This window comes from Pteronotus mesoamericanus, unplaced genomic scaffold (assembly GCF_021234165.1).
Source record: "Pteronotus mesoamericanus isolate MK-2021 breed Mesoamerican mustached bat unplaced genomic scaffold, CSHL_Meso_final contig_35, whole genome shotgun sequence".
NCBI lineage: Eukaryota > Metazoa > Chordata > Mammalia > Chiroptera > Mormoopidae > Pteronotus > Pteronotus mesoamericanus.
Window position 1 is genome coordinate 662,354 of NW_026555139.1, and position 21,175 is coordinate 683,528.

Genomic DNA, 21,175 nt, shown 5'->3' on the forward strand with positions numbered 1-21,175 from the left:
CTTGCTCTCCTACCCAGTCGGTCCCACATCTAAAGAGTTCTGTTGGGGGTGGGGTGGATCTCGCCTCCAAGCACTCCACTAGGCCACCAGCGCCAGATCTCTTTGAAAGGTGTGCCCGGGCCCAGTTTCCTGCTCTCATTGGTTGCACCAGTCCTAAAGATGTGGTATCACCCCTACCCTCTATTCCACCACAAACGCGGACCTCGTAAGCCATACTCCAGGCTCGTCCCGGGGGTGCTCTGAAAGCACAAAAAGCGCGCCGACTCTCCTGCCCTTGCCCTGGCTCTTCTCATCCTGCGTCGTGCTAGAAAAGGCCTAACTCCAAAAGGCAGTGCTCCCACTGCACCTCCTCTGAGAAATGGCGGAGGATGCGCTCCGCGCCAGGGTCCTGGAGGCGGAGCCCCCTCCTAGTCGCTACGTCCACTCGGGCGCAACTCAGCCAGGCCTTCCAGACCCCATATCCCCGCGTAGTGGGAAAGGCGAAGCGCTGGGACCGCAAGCTGGCGCTCAAGCTAAGAAAGAGTGGCTGCGCTTGAAGAGGGACGTGGACCGGGATACGGATGGCAGGCCCGCACACGGAGCTCTGCACCTCGCTGCTAAATCTCCCCAGCCCAGGTTCGCACCCGTTGTCCAGCGCGTCTGCTACGGGGCCCTCCCCGCATCCGCACCAGGAGTCACCCGGCGGGGACCCCTAGTCCCGCCCTACCCGCACCCAGCCCGCCTCCTGGCCCCGCCCCGCCCCGCCCCTGCCAGCACCTCCTCCCCAGCCTGCGCTCGCCTGGCCTCAGCCCCGCGACCAGAGGCCGGTGCACAGCACCGGAGAGCACCCAGAATCACTCTCCGACGCTAGGCTCCTGCAGTGTCCCCTGCGTCCGGGGCGGGATGGGGCGGCCCGGCTGAGCGCCGCACCCCGCTGCCGACACCGCCTGCCAGAGCCATCATCCCTCTTGCCGCGGCCCCGGCGCGCACGAGAGATGGCGAGGGCGAAGGCTGGCACCGTGGTGCTGCGGTGGTTGCTGCTGCTGCTGCCGCTGCTCAGCGAAGGTGAGTCCTGCCGGTGACCGGAACCCGCAGCCGCCAGGGCGAAGTTGGCGCCGCGCGCGGAGCGGCGTAGTGGACGCGTTCCAGAACGCTTTTCTGGTTGCAGTGGGCAGCAGGCAGCGCATTTGGGGGCCGAAGGGGCTTGGCGGGGAACGAGATGGTGCAGTGGGCAGGGCGCCTAGGGCCCCGATTGGGCGAGTCCCGGGCTGGAGCGCGAAGCGTGCTAGGCCGGGCTGCCATAGTCGGTGCCCGGAGTCCGAGCTGCAGCCGCGCACCCCAGCCTGGTGATTCTTGGAACGAAGTGGACGTATCTTTTCGCCGTTCCGGCGCAGGTAGGGGAGGACGGATGAAGTAGCCCTAGAAAGCCAGCGACCTGCGCAGGGAGTTCTGTTTCTGCAGAAGATCGAGCCCTGGTTTCCTTTTGCGCTTCACGTCGGTGCATTCCTCCTCCTGGTATGATCTGGTCCGCCACGGGCTGTAGAGGGCATCTGCTCTTTTATAAAAGATTGCTTTTACCTTGTGAGGTTTTTGCCGCCTAACTCTTTAAAAAACCTAAAAGCCTGTAGTTTCTTGGTTGGCTGCCCTCAGTGGCATGCTCAGACTGACTGGCCCAGCACAGCGGGGTGGGGAGCCCGCCATGATTGAGCCCCATTAGGCTGCTTTAGAACACGCCACTGCCTGGCAAGGCCACCTGAAGGCGCGGCCTTTGAGTCCATAGTGACAGCTGCGGACCAATCTTTTCCAAGAGCTTTTGACATTCTTGGAGTGGGCTGTAGGCCTCTGTGCCACCATGTCGGTGCTAGGTGCTAGGTGTGTTATATACGCCCTTGCAAAGGCTGGTCACCGTCCCCCACCCCCACACCCTAATATGATGAACTCCAAAGCTGTAGGATCTCACGCCCTTGGCCATGCATTTTGGCATTATAGTTTCCCTCAAACCGTCAGTGACTGATCTGCACCTGCAGTACCTCTATATGTACCAACTTTTCCTCAGACAGAGGAGCACTGGCCACTCTCCCCCACTGCTGACAAAGGGCTTTCCCTCTAGGTGGCCTTTGGGAACAGAACAGAGGGTCGCACCTTGCTTCTAGTCCCAGGTCCTGCACAAACTCTGGGTTCACAGGCCCGCCAGAAGCTTAGTTGCTGTGACTGGATCCCAGTATCAAGGAGCAGATACTGAAGCCATAATGGTCCCCAGGGTGGGAAGCTCTTTCTTTGCCCTGGGGAAGAATGGGAGGAGAGAGTCTGTTTCCAGTACCAGTGCTCTGGGGTCACAGTGCTACAGGAGGACACAGGCTGTAAACACCGGCAGGGCAAGAATTAAACACAAACAGGGTGTTTTAAAGATCTTTTGTAACTCTTGGGTTGCAACTTTGTAATTGTGGGCTTGTAGTCAGGTGTAACCCAGAAGCAGTGTGTGAAGCCAGCTACTGCCCTGCAGCACTTGGCAGGAACAGTTGGCTTTTCTGCACCCCTGGCCCACTGAGTTTGGGGGTCAAAGACAGGTTCTCCAACCGTCGGAGTGGGAGCCCCGCCCCACCCACTTTTCCCTTGTGATGACAAAGAAACCATGATTGGCAGCACTGAGAGTGAAGTGGCCCTACAGCACCTTAGAGGAGAAAGCCAGGGCCTTTGGAGAGGCCTGTGGACGTCCTTTGGAGCTACACACACCGTGATTCTCTCTGAACTGCCCCAGATTGCCGCTGTACCTATAGCCACCCAGGCTGGGAGCAGCTCAGCCTCCCAGCGCCCTCTTGTGGATATGGTGTTCCAGTGACCTGGTCTGTTGCTTGGGGGATGGGCTGAGCCTCTAGAGGATGAAGGCCATCCCCTTGCTGTCCAGACACTTCCCCAAGACAGAAAGGTCTCTTCTGTGCTGGGGCCTGACAAGAGGGGATTAAAGAGGCCCCCCAGATAAAGGGTCAATGGCCAAGACCAGAGTGTAGGAAAAGGAGCAGTGCTGCCTCAGGACTTATAGGAGTGGGCTGGAGGACCCAAAGAGGCCCAGAGCAAGGTCATTGAAAATAGACTGACAGCGCACCCCCCAACACCCAGCCTCCTGCCTCCTCACCATATGTGAACATTCTTGTTATGTGTAACCATGTACACCTTCAGAAAAAGGTGCCAACCCAGGTATAGACTCCTAGAGGTCAGGACTCCTCTTCTCACCCACACCCTTACATCCATGCTCACATTCACACTCTGTCATTGCCAAGATACACACCTGCCCTTCCTCAAGGACACATGCTCGTGATGCCTATGGCAAACTCCCTCATCATGGCCTGGTTCTTCACACTCCACCACTCACCCAGAGAACACAGACCCTCTCCCTGCCATTCACACACACTGGGATTTTGCACATGCATTCAGGTCTCATTTTATTCATAACTGCTTGCTGGAAGGAAGGACCTGCCCTCTCTTCCTGGGGACCCCTCAGGCCTTTGACTCCCAGGCACCAAAGAAGGGAAAACTCTCCATGATTTTGCAGGTTCCCCCCCCAGGCTGCTGGGCCCAGTCCTCTGCAGTGTGGCCTGCGCAGGCGCTCCTGCCTGGACCAGCAGGTACCAGAGCAGCCTCTTGGCCAGGAACGCTGCTCCATCTAGGCTTTCTTTCTCTTTCAGTTTCTCTCCTCTTTTTGGCCAGGGACTAGTGGAAAATGGATCCTACTTTGCAAGGCTCGCCAGGGCCTTACCTTCTTCCTCCTCCACCCTGTTAAGCCCCTCTGGCCTCTTGGAGCTGTCTGTGTCCCACACTGGCTGCTCTAGGCTCCAGCAGGGTCCAACTTATCCAGGAACAGAGAGATTGAGCCAGCCGGTGGGCTCCAAAGGGTGGGACCTGAGAGCAGAGCACAAACAGGGAAGTTTATTGAGCCCATTCCTAAGTTGCTTTATTCTGCAGAATTGCTTTAGGGATGGCTAAGTAAATCACTGTTTCTTTGGTGGTGTGAAGAAAATGGGATGCATTTACCTAATGGGAAGCTAATGGCCTTTTAGTCAGGGAAGAGAGAACTAATTAAAAATTATGGTATCTGTTAAAACAGAGCCTGGCCTGCCAAGGTGAAGGGAGGGCCCTAAAGCTGCCACCTCCCCTGTGGCCTTCCCCTTCTCTGCAACCTGAGAGAAAAGGACTCTTCTGTCTTCTGGTCTTAACTGATGAGGCTGATGCCAGGAGCAGCCACACCCCACTGGGGGCTCATAGCTGGTCTATGCTGAGTGCTGCTTATCCACCAGTTCACTGTGCCCTCCTGAAACCCTGAGGGAGGTGCCTTGTGTCCTCATTTCACAGGTGAGGAAACTGAGGCTCCCATAGCCTGTAGCCCAAAGAGAGGACTTAGTGACTCCCTGTCCCTGATCCTTTGGCTTCCCGTTCTCTGGGCCAGCAGTGGTGAGGACAATGGGTAGGGCTGAAGAGGTGTTCTGGGAGAGGAAGTTTGTCCTGAGCCCACTCACCTGATGAGTGGAGCAGTGACTCACCTGCTCGGGTCTCCAAGGGATCTGGGGACAGCCTGGCCCAGGTATGGAAGTGAAGTGTGGCTCTGCACTGAGTCACCTGAAACAGGAGCCCCTCTGGGTATCAGCTGGTTTCTCAGGTAGAACCACTGCTTTAGCTAATACCTGGGAGTCCTGTGGGCCTGGGGCCTGCCACTAGTCATGACCCTGTCATAGATGGCCCCAGGGGAGAAGGCATGTGTGCTCTGGTGTGACAGGAAGAGGTCTCCGTGCTAGTGGTACAGGCCTGGAGTGTGTTCCCCTGCACTCATCTTCTGCCTAGGGACCCAGCACCTGAAAGAGACTACTATGCTGAGGAAAGGGTGTTCAGGGGAGGGGGAGGGACAGAATGGGAGGGGTTGGGCTTCAGGGTGGGGGGCATGGGTACAGTCAGGCTCTCTTCTCCAGGGCCCTCCTCCCCAGGACTCCAGGACAACCTGGGCGAAGATAGCACCCAACCTGGCACCAAGAAAAAATGGAAGAGTTGGAGGAGTGTCCCACTAAAGTAGCACTTCCTTCCAACCTGTGGAAGTAGCTACATTTCTACTGTGGGTCCTTTTCCTCTTTCTTCTGGGTTTCAAGGAGGATGCTTCCTAGAGTGGGGGTCTTGTGCAGGCTCCTGACCTTGGCTGCCACGCATGTCAGGCCCTCCCTCATGTCGTCATCATCATCTTCCTCCTCCTCATCATGTTCGCAGTTGTTTTTCTGAGTGACTTAATAGTAACAATCACAGAAATAGTGATCAATCCACACATACTCCCCGAGGGACCACCTGCAGCCCATGGCATTTCAGAGGCCTGGGGATGCACAGTGGGGCACAACAGAAGGGCCCTTTCACCTCCGAGCTGTTACCTGCAGGGAGAGACATGGGTGCTAAAGGAAGCTGTCCCTTATCGAGAGAGAAGAGAGAGAGAGAGAGAGATTTCAGATGGAGGAGAGGCAAGCTGAATGGGAGGTGGAGAGGTCAGTATGACTCAGAGAGGCCAGGCGCAGGGTGTCACCCCAGAAGTCTGGGAAAGGTACTCCTGGGGGACTTAAAGGAGTGAGAAAGCCTCCCAATCTCATGTGGCTTTCCCTTCCCCACCCAAGTGGCAGAGAGTGGCAGCCCAGGGCCAGTGTTAGGGGTTTAGGGAAGGCTGTGACTCCAGAGTCAGGGCTCTGCCTCAGTTCAGAGGACCTTAGAGGACAGGCCTTCTTCTGGTTGAGGATCCAGGATTCTTGGGAACCCCTGTGAACTGGACCTTCCTCCTGCCTTTCCTTCTCTTCTGGTTCTCCCATGACCCACCTTGAGCTCTGGGGCCAGACAAGGCCTTGACTTCCATAGGACTTTGGTCTCACAGCCATGTATTTGTGGGAGCCTCTGGTACCCTTCTCTGTCCCCAAGGCTGGAGTCTGTGAAGCCAGTGGACCTCTGAGCAGTCCATCCTGAGAACCCTGGGCAAGGCCACTGTTTCCTTAGTTCCTAGCCTGCTGGAGTGATACCCCTAAAAAGGCGGGTTGTGGAGTGAATGATGCCAATGGGACCTTGGCAACACCTGGATCCTCAAGGAGAGCAGGTGGCCAGCCTCGAGCAAACACCTCTGTTTGCTTTTGCCTTGTGGGTGGCTCCACAAAGTATAGCAGACAGGGCATTACCACAGAAGGGTCACCTGTGCACCTACATGTACAGGTGTGTGCTTGCCTAGTGGGTCAGCCAATATAGGCTCTCCATGACATCAGCAATGTCCACTGGGGCTCTTCAGACCTGCTCAGGGGAAGCACCTGTGCTCCTCTAGGCCTAGGTTTTAGGGGCCCCAGTTTCCCCTCCAAGATTCAGGTGTTGGCAGCTGTACCTCATCTCAGTCTTGGGCCTTTGCTCCTCTGTGACATGGGTACAAGTGTCTGGGTTCTGCATGGTCCAGGGCTCCAGAGAAGTACCTGAGGGACAGTGTGGCCCTGGAGAAGGAGGCAGTGGGGCAAAGTTGCAAGCCCTGCCCAGAGCACCAGCCCAGACCTGGGCTCTGATCGGCGAAAGGAATCTGCTGCTAAAACAATCATAAAACCCCTGGCAAGATAATGGAAATCAAAAGTGGTCCTAGGTACCCCCTACACCACATGTACCTATGAGATTGCCATATAGTCTAATGATTCTCACTTTTCCAGAAAAGGAAAAAGAAAAAAATGTAAATTCCTAAAATTTAACTAATAGCTGGAAATGCTGGGAAAGATATGTGCACTTTGTGCTAGGATCCAACGGTGGGGGTGAATGTAGGGGGCTGAGTTGGGGGTACATAGTGATGATGGGCCTTTGAGCAGAGAGAGAGAGTTTACTGAGTTTCTACCTCAAACTTTTCTAACTAATGAAACAGGCAAAGACAGTGAAAGGTGAAAGACACGAGCCAGCTGCTCCTAGACACCAGTTCTCTCTTTGCCTGCTCCCCATCCTGCCCTTCCAGCACTGGCTGTAGGGTCTGCTGCTTTCCCTTCTCACCCTTCTGGAGTGGAGAATGGGTAGAGCCAGAAGTAGGGATCTGCCAGCCACCACTTAGTCAAAGAGTGGGTGTGGTGCCTGCCTGTACAAACCTTTTAACAGGCACTTAGCACCACCACTAGGAGGGGTTGAGCCTTTTCAGGTGGTGGCCCGCAGGAGATCCTTGTTGGACCACAGATGTAACTCACAGAACCTTTAAAAGACTTTTTTTTTAAAAAATCTTGGAGTATTTGCTCTAGTTCTTTTTTTAAATATATATTTTATTGATTATGGTATTACAGTTGTCCCATTTTTTTCTTCCCTTTATCCCCGTCCTCCCTGTACTCCCTGTCCCACCAACATTCCATGAGTTATATGTACATATAAGTTCTTTGGCTTCTCCATTTCCCATACTATTCTTAACCTCCCCCTGTCTATTTTGTACCTACTATTTATGCTTCTTATTCCCTGGATGTTTTCCCCTATTCTCCCCTTTCCTGTTCCCCTCTGATCTCCATTTCTGTGATTCTGTTCCTGTTCCAGTTGTTTACTTAGTTTGTTTTTGTTTTTGTTTCAGGTTCAGTTGTTGATAGTTGTGAGTTTGTTATCATTTTACTCTTCATAGTTTCTGATCTTCATCTTTTTCTTAGATAAGTCCCTTTAACATTTCATATAATGATGAAATTGGGATTGGTGATGATGAACTCCTTTAACTTGACCTTATCTGGGAAGCACTTTATCTGCCCTTCCATTCTAAACAATACCTTTGTTGAGTGGAGTAATCTTGGATGTAGGTCCTTGTCTTTCATGACTTTGAATACTTCTTCCCAGCCCCATTTTGCCTGCAAGGTTTCTTTTGAGAAATAAGCTGATAGCCTTATAGGAACCCCTTTGTAGATAATTCTCTCCTTTTCTCTTGCTGCTTTTAAGATTCTCTCCTTATCTTTAATCTTGGATAATGTAATAGTGAGGTGTCTTGGTGTGTGCTTCCTTGGGTCCAGCTTCTTTGGAGCTGGTCTCTCTGAGCTTACTGGACTTCCTGGAAGTCTACTTCCTTGGCCAGATTGAGAAAGTTCTCCATTGTTTTTTTAAAGTAAGTTTTCAATTTCTTGCTCTTCTTTTTCTCCTTCTGGCACCCTTATGATTCAGATGTTGGAATGTTTAAAGTTGTCCCAGAGGATTCTAAGCCTCTCCTCATTTTTTTGAATTCTTTTTTCTTCATTTTGTTCCGATTGAATGTTTATCCTTCCTTCTGCTCCAAATCATTGATTTGAGTCCTGTTTTCCTTCCCTTCGTTGTTGGTTGTCTTAAATTATTCTTTATTTCACTTTGCATAGCCTTCACATTTTTGTCCATTTTGCAACCATACTCAGCTAATTCTGTAAGCATCCTGATTACCAGTGTTTTTGAACTGTGCATTTGATAGGTTGGCTATCTCTTACCGCTTAGTTCTATTTTTGGAGCTTTGATCCGTTCTTTCATTTGGGCCATATTTCTTTCTCTTGGCACACCTCAGAACATTGAAAAGTCTTGACCAAGATCTGCTGGGATTTTCTTTGCTTCCCTAGACTCCCACCTAGCTGCATCTATGAGGGCAGGCAATGCTGCCTGTGGTAAGTGAAACCCCACAAGTCTCACTGACTCAAACAGTCTGTGTGTCTCCCACTCATGACACCTTCATCAGCCACTCCACACCCACACACAGGGGTACATGGGAAGGGGTGTATAGCTCTAACCAGCCAGGCCTGGAGGGGCCCAGGGTAAGCTGCCCACATTCCATATCCTCCTGAGGGTCCCTTCTCTGGACTTGTGCCCTTGCACACCAGCTCTTCCAGGTCACCCTTTCCCGGTCAACACAGCAGGCACCTGTGTTGTGCCTAGCAGCTAGGGGAGGAAAGGGAGAGGGACAGGGTGGCAGATAATGACCATTTCCTTTTGTTTTTTGAGATCAGATTCATGTAACATAAAATTAAAGATTTTAAAGTGAACAATCCAGTGGCATTTGAGAGTGTTGCATACAACCTCCAGTGTTCCAAGAGTTATTTATCACCCCAAAAGGAAACCCCATATCCATTAGACAGTGCTGCCTAGTTCTCCCATCCCCAGCCCCTGGTAACCACCGCTCTGTGTTCTGTCTCTGCGGGTATGTCCATTCTGGATATTTCACATCCACATTGTAGTATGTATCAGCACTGCATTGCTTTTGAAGGGTGAGTAATATTCCATTGCATGTAAAATTACATTTATTTATCCATATCTATTAATAGACATTTGGGTTGTAACCACTTTTGGCCATTATGAGTAATGTTGCTATGAACATTCATCTGTTTGAATCCCTGTTTTCATTTCTGTTAGGTATATGCCTAGGAGTGAAATTGCTGATTCATATGGTAATCGTGTTTTATACTTTTTGAGGAACTGCTAACTCTTTCCACAACAGTCAAACCATTTTACATTCCCACTACTAGTGTGTGTGGATTCCCATTTTACATCCTCAACAATACTTTTTGTTTCTTTGTTGTTGTTTTTTTTTTTTTAATGATAACCATCCTAGTGGGTACAAAATGGTATCTCACTGTGGTTTTGATTTGCATTTTCCTAATGCTTAGTTATGTGTAGCATCTTTTCACATGCTTCTTGACCATTTATATCTTTTCTGGAGAAATATCTATTCAGGTTCCTTGCCAAGGTTTTAATTGAATGATTTGTCTTTTTATTTTGGGGTTTACGTGGCTGTATCAAATCTGCAACTATTTCTGAGAAGCGCTTTCATCCAGTGGCATTTGTGTTAGTGTCTGAGCCCTAGGCCTCTTTGGGAAGGACATGAGTTCATCTGATATCTTCTGTAGGGGTTGAGTCACCGTGACAACACTGGGACCCTGAAGATATCCTTGGAAGACCTGGACCCTAAAGCCACATTGAACTCAAACTTCCTATAAGAAATAGTGCGTGAGGTGCTGATGCCTAAAGACTGTGAAGAACAGGCAAAGGGAGGGGTGCTGGGAACCAGTGACCCACCAGCTTACCTGACAAGGCAGAGGTCCGCAACAGAGGAAATCCACGGCTGCCCTGTTATGCTAACCCTCCGTCCAGACTCTAAAAACAACCAGGCAGGTGGGGTGGATTACTATGGTTGCCACTGTGTGACATCAAGCTGCCCATCTGTTGAAGCAATTTTGGGAGACAGTGGTGCTGACTGAAGCAGTGCTCCCACCTTGCACAACTGCCACAGCCCAGCATGGAGGCAGGGAGGCCTTGACTAAGGGGTAGCATGAAGCCTTTACAGGCCAGGGCAGATCTGATTCCAGTTTGGGGGAGGGATAAAGGAGGAGAACTGGCTTCTGTCAGCGGGTGCTCTGTGTCTGGGCTGTCCCAGCAGCGCTTCCAGGGGGGACTTCACAGCTGGGAACAAACCCAGAAAGGTAAAGTGCCTATCAGATCACACAGCTGGGGGTGAAGGACCATGCACCAGCTCTGCCCTTTACTTTCTGCTTCCTCCTGTCATGCTGAAATCTCTCCTTCAGATTTAGGTTCATGTCTTTCTGCTTTATCATTATGGTCTAGGAGGACCTGTGTGGTTCTAAACTTATTCCAGCTGCATGTCCCACACTCTACAGTGGCCACCTAGGCCAAAGCCCACTCCAAGTTCCATCATGCCCACCATCCTGCCTCTTGGCCACTGGTCAGGAAATTAATTCCATGACTGTTCCTACACAGACATTACATAGACTCATATGGAAATCAAAATTTGTTCAGAAAGGAGCCTCAGCAGTAGGTGTAAGCCTCTCATTTTATAGATGGAGAAATTGAGGCTCAGAAAGAGTTGTGAACTGTCACATGCAGGGAGGAGTCAGTTGAGGACTTGGTTGCGATTACTCATTCTCCACACAGCCACTCCTGGAGTTGGGTTCCTTTTTTCACTCTTAAAGTTGAGGTCTTCGAGGTCTGGTGCCCCCAGGGGGCTTAATGACAGCAACAAAATTCAGGTGGTGTGGGCCCCAGCACTGGTCTGCTGGGCATGCATCAGGGCCTTCAGTACTCACTGACTTGTCTGGCCCTAGGTCCATGTTCTGCCAGTACTTGCCTCTCTCAGGGGCTTCCCCAGGTCTTTTACCTCCACCATCCCAGCAAAGTAGATCTTAAGGCCTTCTTTGGGGTCCCCACACCCCCAGAAGAGCCTAGCTTCTGCTCTCAAGACTGGTGGCTGTCCCTGGGAGTCCTGCCTGCAGCCCACCCTGGCTGCACTACCTGTGCTCATGCTCACAGCAGGAGTGAAGAAAGGAGAGGATAACACTGTCACATCTCAAGGCTGCCCTCCCCACAGAAGGAGGGAGTGTGTGCTGGGGGCAGGAGGGCAGATCGGCTTGGTAGAAGTCCCCTTGTCCCCCAGAAGATGGGGCTTCCTTTGAGGGGGGTGACTTGCAAATATGAAAAGGAGGCATGTCCAGATTGCAGTGGTTGCAGCAAGGCCTAGCTCTGACAAACAGGATGCTGAGGACTCATGGAGACATCTTTGTCCCAGTCACCTTGTGTAGGTGGCCCTGTGTGGGTGCTGCTCTCGCAGGGGCTGCCCTGACTATCACTCCACCAGAAGTTATAATCATGAGTCGCCATCCACATGTTGAAACAGACTTTCCTGGATACACCTTTTCAATTTTTTGGCGGTACTAAGACCCGATAGGGCCATAGGAAAAGACCCCTCAAGACTCATTTCTATGCCCAACAGTGGTAGGCCTGTCACATCCTTAGCATCCTTGGGCCCCTGGCAGATGACCGTTACTGTGTTTGTCCCTGTCAGGTACAAACAGCCTGAGCAAACTCCTGCCCTGTTATCCCTTCCTTGGTCTTCACCCTATTTCGCAGAAATGTTAAAGAGTAAATTCATGTGAAAAACATTTACATTTAGAGGCACTTGCCTTTTAGAAGAGGGTGAAGGAGGCCGTGGGTATTTATTTATGGTAGTATTTTCTTCTTTTTAAGTAAAAAATGATATTTAATAAGAATATACTTGAGATAAATACAAGAACACAATAACAGTATTTGTCTTTGAATTATGCAATACTGAGAATCACTTGTTACAATGGACTGCATTCCCAAAATTTTCATAAAACATACGTGTATTACATTATTTTTTTCAAGTTGATCAATGAAATATAATGAACATTCTAGAGATAAACATATATATCTGATTAATATATGTATGATTAAGTTGATATTTCAAATCAATGGGTAAAATAAGGCTTATTCAACAAATAAGGTGCGTGGACCACTATTACTTGAAATAAAACAAATGTAGAGCCCCAATGCACACATTGTACAAGAAATATTCAGGTGAGTTAAAAATCAGTATGTAGACTCTAAGGAGTTTTAGAAGAAAATAGAACTAATATTTTTCATGACCTGAAGTAAAATAGTCAAACCCAGAAGTGATGAATATTGACAATATGACTATATTAAACATTTAAGTATATAGAAATATACATATAAAAAAGTTGAAGGACAAGGAATAGAATAGAAAAGTACTTGCAACACATCTAAAACATGGTTAATAGGGGTGGTTGTTTTTTAGAGGAAAAAAGTTCTACAAACCTTTAATCAATAAATGGATAAAAAAGACCAAAAAGTCATTTAAAACTTTTTTTAAATAATAGAAATAGGCAAGAAATACACAAAACAGGTTTAGTTTTAACAAATAGTAAAGGAACAATTAAAATAACATCATTGTCACAATCAGATTAATGAGTATTAAAAATATCAGTAATAGGAAGTATTGGCAACTCTGAAAGGACCTGGGTATTCATAGAAACTTTCTTCATATTAAAGCAGTCCCTTTTAGCATATTTTGCAGTGCTGGTTTGGTGGAGTGTAGCCTTTTAGCCTTCTTTTGTCTGGGAAACTCCTTATTTTGCCTTCCATTTTAATCGAGAGCCTTGCTGGGTAGAGCAGTCTTGGTTGCAAGCCTTTGCTTTTCATGACTTGGAATATTTCTTGCCATTCCCTTCTGGCTTACAGCGTTTCTGTTGAGAGGTCAGCTGCAAGCCGTATTGGGGCTCCCTTATATGTTACTACCTGTCTCTCCCTTGCTTGCTTTAGGATTCTCTGTTTGTCTTTGATATTTGCCATTTTAATGATGATGTGTCCTGGAGTGGACCTCATTGGGTTCCTCTTGAATGGGACCCTCTGTGCTTCCTGGACTTGTGTGACTTTTCCTCTCCTCCAGTTAGGGAAGTTTTCCATCATTACTTTTTCAAACAGGTTCTCTATCCCTTCCTGATCCTCTTCTCTTTCTGGTATCCCTATTATATGGATATTATTACATTTCAGGTTGTCCTGCATTTCCCTCAATGCCTCTTCATTCTTTTTGAGTCTTTTTTCATTCTCTCGCTCTTTCTGAGAGCCTTTTGCTACTGTATCCTCCAGCACATTGATTTGGTTCTCAGCTTCCTGGAGCGTGCTTTGGATTCCTTCTACTGTGTTCTTCAATTCAGAAATTGTATTCTTCATTTCCTTTTGTCTCTTATTGATAGCTTCTATGTCCTTTTTCATGCTGATATAGTTTGCAGTTCGTTCCTCATGGTTTCCCTGTAGTTTTTGGTAATTCTCTCTGAGCTCACTGAGCTCATTGAACTTCCTTAGAACCATTGTTTGGAACTCAGTATCTGATAGTTTACTTGCCTCTATTTTATTTAGTTTTCTTTCTGGGGATTGCTCCTTTCCCTTCGAGTGGGGCATATTTCTTTGTCTTCCCATTACTTGTGAGACTCTTCTCTTTTGCTTCTGCTTCTTAAGTTGATCTGTCTTGATCTCCTGACTTTGTGGTGTGAAATTCTCTGGTTGGAGCCCGCTGTTTTTACTTTCTGGATCTGCCTCTGATGATGTCAGATGTTGATGCTGTCTGACTGTAGACAGTCTGTTCAAGACTTCCAGGAATCTACTGTTTGTGGCTGTCTCCTTCATCTGTTAACCTAGTCACTCTGCACTCAGCAGGCTGCCTTAGATAGTTCAGGGCAGGGTGGGGTCCCTCCTGTGGGCAGGGTTATTGTGTCCTCTCACGCTGCTGCCGTATGGGGGAGGAGTCCACACTGGGATCCCGCCAGCTACTCTCTTCATTCTCTCCCCAAATCCTCCGCCCCCAGTCTCTCCTCAAGTGTCGCCAGATCTTTCTGCGCCCCCTTTAACCAGGGATCTACTGTCTATGGCTGCCACTCTGCACCCAGCAGGCAGCTTAGACAGCACAGGGTGGGGTGGATTCCCACCTGGGGGTGGGGCTATTGGGTCCTTTGACGCTGGTCCCACTCAAGGGGAGTGGCCCCTTCCTGAGCAAAATGGCTGCTATCGCATGGGGGATGCGTCAGCAATGAGATCCCACTGGCTACTCTCTCAGTTCTCTCCCCAAATCCTCCTTCCCTAGTCTCTCCTCAGGTGTCTCTAGCTCACTCTGCTCCTGCCTTTGCTAGAGATTAGGGTAAGTGGCTGCAAATAAAAATTTATGCGTTGGCCCTTTAAACAGTTCTTTGCGTCTCCAGTCTCCTGTCTCTGGCAGAGAGCAACCCTACCGCTTTTCACAGCGGGCTGTTTTCTGTGTACTTTTTGGGCTCTGGGGCTGTGGGCTAGAGATCCCCACTTTTGGTTTAGACCTGCTCTTCTCAGTGGGATCCCACTGGCCGTTTCAATATCTTTCTGGTGCTGCCACCCGTGGGCGCCCTGCCCGTCTTCTCAAGTCTGTACTGCAGTGTTTACCAGATAGATTGTGCTAAAGCCAATTCTTCTGTCTTTGAGGTTACAAGGCTCCTCTCTCATTATTGTTCAGTTGTTTGTTCCAGGGGATTTCTCCACAATTTAGTTGTAATTCCAGGTTGGTCCGGAAAGAAAGTGTGACTTCTACTCACTCCTTCACCATCTTGATTCTCCTATTTATGGTAGTATTATCTACCTGGTCTGCAAACACATAGGTGGGTAGCCTGGGTCTCCAGGTCATGGTGCACTTGTGTCCATGGCTGACACTGAGCAGGGGCCCTGTGGCTTTGCACACTGCTCTGTGGGGACCTTGGGCTTAAGGCCTGGCTCACTGTCTCGGTGGCCTCATGCAAGATACTTAGCCTCTCTCTTTACTTTGATTTCCCCCTCTATCAGACAAGGATCATAATTGCTCCTACCTCTGGCATTTGTGTTGATTAAGTGGGACAGTGCATGTGAAGCACTTTTGAATAGGGCCTCTCACAAAGAATGCTCTGTAGAAGTCTCGCTAATTAATGTTGAACACCGCTGTGAAAAGGGCAAGGGGTGAGGGGACCAAAATGGGCAGGCCAGGGCTGGTATACCAAACGTCTGCTGGGGCTGCAGGACACAAGAGCCCTGGAGCCAAAGGCGCCTGGTGACTCACACATGGTCATGAGCAAGCCCCTTGAGTGGCCATTCTTTTTCCAGACAGGACTTGCCCTGAGTAAGAAATTAATTGTAACCTAATTGTCAGTTGCCTTTGCATAGAAGCTAGAAGGAACTGCCATTGAGACTGGTGATTAACTTGGCAGCTGGGAAGTTACATTTGGGCAGGAGTGTCCATCATCTTAGGCCATTGCATCTGGTCTGGGCAGGGGTGAGGAGAGTGTAGGTAATAGCTGCAGGTGCATTCTGGGTGCAGCCTGGGGTCCCGGGGTCTCTGTTTGCAAACAGAGAGCCAGGGCCTGTGGGCAGAGGATGAGTCTGGGCTGCTAGCTCCCATGCTGCCCAGCTGCAGACCTCAGTCCCCCAAACCTCAGACAAGCCCAGCCCCTTCCCCACGTTTGGCAGAGGGCTTCATGGGTGGGGTTTCAGAAGAACAAGGCCTGGTTTTCAGTTCCACTGTGAGTGTGAGAGTAAACTCTGGGCTTGTTTTCCGGCATGGAACGGAGAGAGTGAATTCCCTAATCTATATGGATAGCTAAAAGAGTTGTGTGAAGTAGAGCTTTTCACAAGCATAGAGGAGTCCCTGTACTTACAGGTACCATAGGACCTCTAAAGCAAGGGCTGGCCCCGGGTCTCTCCTCCTCCACAAGCTGCTCTTCCAGATTGCCAGCCTCCCTGCCAGTGTGCAGTTATTTCCCACCCTGTTCATAAAACTATTCATTAGTTTGTTCTTCATTGATTCATTCATTGGTTCTCTCATCTGTGACTTGGCCACTATGGCCAGAAGGTGGAGCACCTGAGAGAGTAGAAAGGAATGGGTTGAGGAGGGGCAGATGGAATCTCTCCCTGATGAGAAGCTGTGTTTTATTCTACTAGCAGGGGACGGTTAATGCTGCACTGCAGACAAAGGGTGACATGAATCAGCTGAGCCTGGCTGCTCTTTGGCAAATGGCCTGTGGCATTAAGAGTGGGCTCAGGGAGACTGGTTGAGCCTTGTGCTGTAGTCCAGGTCAGGGGGCGGGAGGGTGAGAGAGCATGGTGGCTTGCCTTGGGTGTGGCACAGGGCAGTCCGTGGGCTAGTCTAACGGGTGAAGAATTGAAGATCTCAAGGCAAGTCTGAGGTGTTTGGGCTAAACAGGGCTAGGGAGAGGGGCCTCGACTGGGATGGGAAGAGTGGGTGCAGCCAGACTAGGACATGGCAGTGGAACAGGTTTATGGAGATATGCATCTGGCACTTGGGATCGAGGTGTCAGGGATGGTGAACCAGGGAACACTGCATTGTCAGCAAAGGCAATAATTAGAGCTGTACTGTAACTGAACAACCCGTGGGGTCTTACTGCTTGCCACCAACAGGCAAAAACTCTGGATGCAGAGTTTGTTGGAAAGGGAAAGGAATCTTTTATTCAAAGGCTACACAGTTTGACATAATGGCAGGTTTCTGCTTCAAAGCCTCTTTCCTCTAAAACACCCAAAGAAAATCACCCCGCCACCCTCTGCTGGCTCAGTTCAAGGCTGCACCAGGAACCTCTTCTCCCACCCGAAAGTACCATCCTTTAAGAAATGCAGGTGGCTTAGCCTTTTTCCAGTTGCTGTCTGGCTTCACATATCTTTCAGAGTCTTTTGTGTCCAGGCATCCAATTCATGGCATGCTGCCCTTTTGCTCAGGTGGCTGCCCTCTGGTGCATCTGTGCCTGGCTGGGCAGGACACATGCAGTGCATCTCCAGTCTCCAGCGTCACCATGGCTTCCTGTGTGGTGGTGGGGCACAGGGCTTGTCACTTGGCCATGCAGCTTCCAGGGCTGACCTGCCTGGGCTTGCTTCCCTTCTGCCCTACCAGCCCAGCGCCTGCTGTGCCCTTGACCAGGTAAGCCTGCGCCAGTGCTCAGGGAGAGGCACCAGGAACATTCCCAGACCAATGGTCTCCAGAGCCTACTGGGGAACTCAAGCCCCTGGCAGTCAGGAAAGAAAGAAGAACAAAGAGAGCAGCGGTTCTGTGCTTTCCACTTTATATAGTCCAGCCCCCAAATCCTCTGTGTGGCAGAAGCACATAGGAAATTGTTTACCTCCATCATGCCACTCTGCCTGGTTGTCAGGACACCTGCACATGTGCAGTCCTTGGAGCTTCCCAACCCTCCCCCATCTCCAGGGTGGGAGGCAGTGTCCAGCCTCTTGTGTTGCTCCTGGGATCGCTGCTGCCCCCTGCACAGAGATTTGGCTAGGCACCCCCATTATAGTAGGACTGGCAGCCATTTGCTAGAAGAGAATTTGGAAAAAGAGCAGGAGCTCCCATTACCTAGAGGAGGAGACCCACATGGGAGGGTAGCAAGTTGTGATAAAACTGGAGAACACCAGACAGGGGGTCCTAAAAGCAACCAGAGACAAGAGAGAACACCAAGGAGTGAAAAATACAATAACCATGGAGTTCTCAGCAGTCATAGAAGCAAAAAGACATTGGAATCATGCCTTTACAGGACTAAGAAAACAACTCTCCTACAAAATTCTCTGCCCAGCTAAAGAGCCTTCCAATATTAATGTTTTAAAATGTTTTCAATCATAGTTGTCATAACAATATTATAGGAGTTGCAGGTAAACACTCCCCTCAGCCCCATTCTCTTGCTAACTTAGTACAGACACACTAAAGCTCTGGCAGGCCCTGACTAGGGGCTCACGTTAGACATGTATATAATTTAAGAAGTGACCACCCCTATGAGTCTAGAGTAGGTAAAAAAAATATATATTTTTTTAAAAGGCAGGAGACAGACAAGACCTACGTCCATGTTTACCCTGAGGGGATGGAATGGATGGTGTGGATGTGAGGGCAGCAGTTTTGTTTAGTACTAAGGCTGGCCATAGATTCATGGTGTTTGTTGTAGTGTTTACTTCCAGGGTGGATGTTAGGCAAAACATATTCCTTTTTGTATCAAATATTCAACTAGAATAAAGAGGAAATGTGAATAGGTTATGAGAGAGAGGCCCTGGGTGAACAGGCCAAATCCTGAAAGTTTGATGGTGCCAAGTACTGGTGTCTGGGCCCTGGGTACAGGCCAGAGGTACCCCTACACATACAGTAGAGCTGGACTGCAGGGGGAAGGGCCACCTGGGGAGGAGCCCATGATATCTGCATTCCCAGTGAAGGTGTTACCAAACTCAAGGGGTTTACCACTTGGCATGTTGAGACATGGTTGTTGTTAGGTTACTTTACTTACTTGCATCCAGTAAAGGAGGCTGGATGCACACCCAAGCTCTGTCTCCCTGAAAGGAGGCTTAGCCTTTTTTATATATACTGTTTAGTTAATTACATGTTGATTTCTTCTTTGAAGTTGGCTACACTTACCAGGTTGGGTTCCTGCCAGGCTTATCCTGTTTACAGATGTATTTGCAAAAATACTGTGTTACATTTTAATATTTAGCAAGAGTAGCACTTAGTAAGAACCTCCTAGACCTTAAGACCCTTGTCCTATCTAACAGAGATGACGGCATTAGGGAATAGTCTGTTAGAGACTGCTGGGCCTTAATAAAACTGTCAACCTGCACCATCTGGTGCTCAACAAGGTTGGGAATAGGCTGTCTGGTGAGTGGATCTACAGCAAGGGCCTGCCCTACACATATATGCATGTGCTGTTGCTGACCACACACACTTCTTGGATCATACCATTTCAGTTTCTTTTTCTTATGAGCCCCAAATCTGACTTTTGTGTTACGATTTTTAGTTGTCTGGGGTTCCATGGATTTCCATGGTAGGGTGACCAAATGCTCAGGCCAGCCTGGAAAGAAGGCTCAGAGGTGGGATGAGAGATCAAGGGCACCTGGCCAGGAGGTCCCTACATGGTCAGATGACAGCACATCCACCACAGAAGGAGGCAAGGAGGTCGAAGTAACCTCAGGTGGGCTGTATGTGTCCCCTAATGGCCCAGGCTGGCCACAACCATGGAGAGCTGATGAAGGTGAGCCCATAGTTAGCCTGGCAGGGCTCAGTGTGTCTGCACTAAGTGAGCAAGAGAATGGGGGTCGAGGAAGTATGTACAGCAATGTGAATGTGTGTGTGTGAGACAGTATGCAACTGTGTGTGTGTGTGTTTGTGTGTGTGTGTGTGTGTGTGTGAGAGAGAGAGAGAGCGAGAGGAGGGAAGGAGAGGTGGGGAGGGAGAGAGATGTGTATCAGTCTAGGTACAGTCAGAAAACAGCACCTATGCTGCAATTGAAACTGGAGGTCACATAAGCATTATTAAGCAATGATGAGAGAACACAGTGAGGCATCTAAGAGTGTTGCCGAAACTGGCCCATGGGGGTCCTACTGCATGCATGTGCAGTCCTTGGTGCTTCCTAACCCCTCCCCCATTTCTGGGGGGTTGTTACAATTCCCTCCTTTAACACTCTTGCCACTTGTAATCTTACAAGGGCAAATGGATGAAGGTAACACTCTGTAACTACTTCCTTCTTGCCAAGGGATGTAGTCCTATATATCCCCTGGTCCAGAGGGTCCCTAACAAAGGGAGTAGAGAGAAGCCTTCATGCAAGGGAAAAGGACCTTGAAAATTCCAGGTCAGTTGGTTGTCCTTGGAAAGTGGCATGTTTGATGTCCAAAAGATGGCATTACTGGACAGGTTGGTAACCTTGTATTCTGGAGATGACAAATTTTGTGAAAGGGTTAGGAGGCACAATCAGAACCACAACAACTAAATAACAAAGGTAGGGACCAATTCTACAACATCCCAAATTAAGAAAGGGTGGCTTTCATTGGAGGAAGGTGTGCAAGGGATGTCACACTTGTCCAAAGACCAATGCATTTAACTTAAATCAGACTAAGGACAATATTCTGAGATTACCCCCTTTAACCCTTCTGGGCCCTTTCTGTATAAACTATTAAGGCAGAAAGGAAACCTGTTTTAAGCAGAGCTTATAGGCTGTCCCATAGTTCACCAATTCAACCATTTAGTCCAAACTGTTGAGTCTCAGGAGGCAGATGGGCTTCCTCAGTGAGATCTATGCTGTATAAACAATCACCTGGGTAATGAGATAATAGGCATGCACCCCATGAAAACAGAAATAAGAACACACAGATTAATTCACACAACAAATCACAAATCAGTCTCTGAGTCTGCAAGGCTGACTTTTGAGAAGATATCCAACTGTAAGGCCTTTGCTGGAATAATATCAGACAGTGACAATTTGATGAACCTTTGCATGTCTGTAAATTGGACATCTCTGGTGATGTCATTAGGTGTTGAGATAAATGAGTTTAATTTTTTTTTCTCTTTATACCCCCTGCTCCCCACCAGTTTAATTCTTAAGTTAAAATAAACTTCGAGGACAGTTAGCTGCACTAGAGTCCAATATTCACCACTAAGCATTGTGATTTTCCTTAAAACTTGATTCCTTTCCCTAAGATTACTCACGTTGTCATCAAGAAAACTGCCAGTTTTCAATTTTTCATTTTTTGCATAAACACAATAGCAGCAGTTGATCACATAGACTGTTCAAATCTGCCTTGCTGTAACTGACACAAGGAACCTTTAAATTGACCCTTAGTCTACGCTTCACAGCACAGAAGTCAAGCCCCACACTTGCCGTACAGCTTTGCCTGCAGTACCTGTATGTCTCAAGTCATTGAGCTTCCCGCTGTGTCTTAAGGTTCCTCTTTGTCATCTTTTCTGGAGATCAACCTTTGTTCCTTCACTGGAAAGACTGTCATGAACTATATGACCAAACAAGGCACCAGGCCATTTCTCCAGGGGGCTTTTGTTAACTTTGAAAGTCAATCTCAGTTCCTCAAGGCTTTCTGGTAACAGCCAGAGCCCTGGCATATCCCCTTC

At 49.0% G+C, this 21,175-nt stretch overlaps 1 protein-coding gene across 2 annotated transcripts in view; it reads left to right on the top strand.

The window, feature by feature from the left end:
- Nucleotides 1–965: 965 nt before the first annotated feature.
- Nucleotides 966–21,175, top strand: part of RET (ret proto-oncogene) — a 68,418-nt gene continuing 48,208 nt past the window's right edge. For both annotated transcript variants that reach the window (XM_054576857.1, XM_054576858.1), the window contains exon 1: nucleotides 966–1,044. In XM_054576857.1, coding sequence (XP_054432832.1) covers nucleotides 975–1,044 — 70 coding nt within the window. In that variant the 5' untranslated portion in view covers nucleotides 966–974. The remainder of the gene's footprint in view (nucleotides 1,045–21,175) is intronic.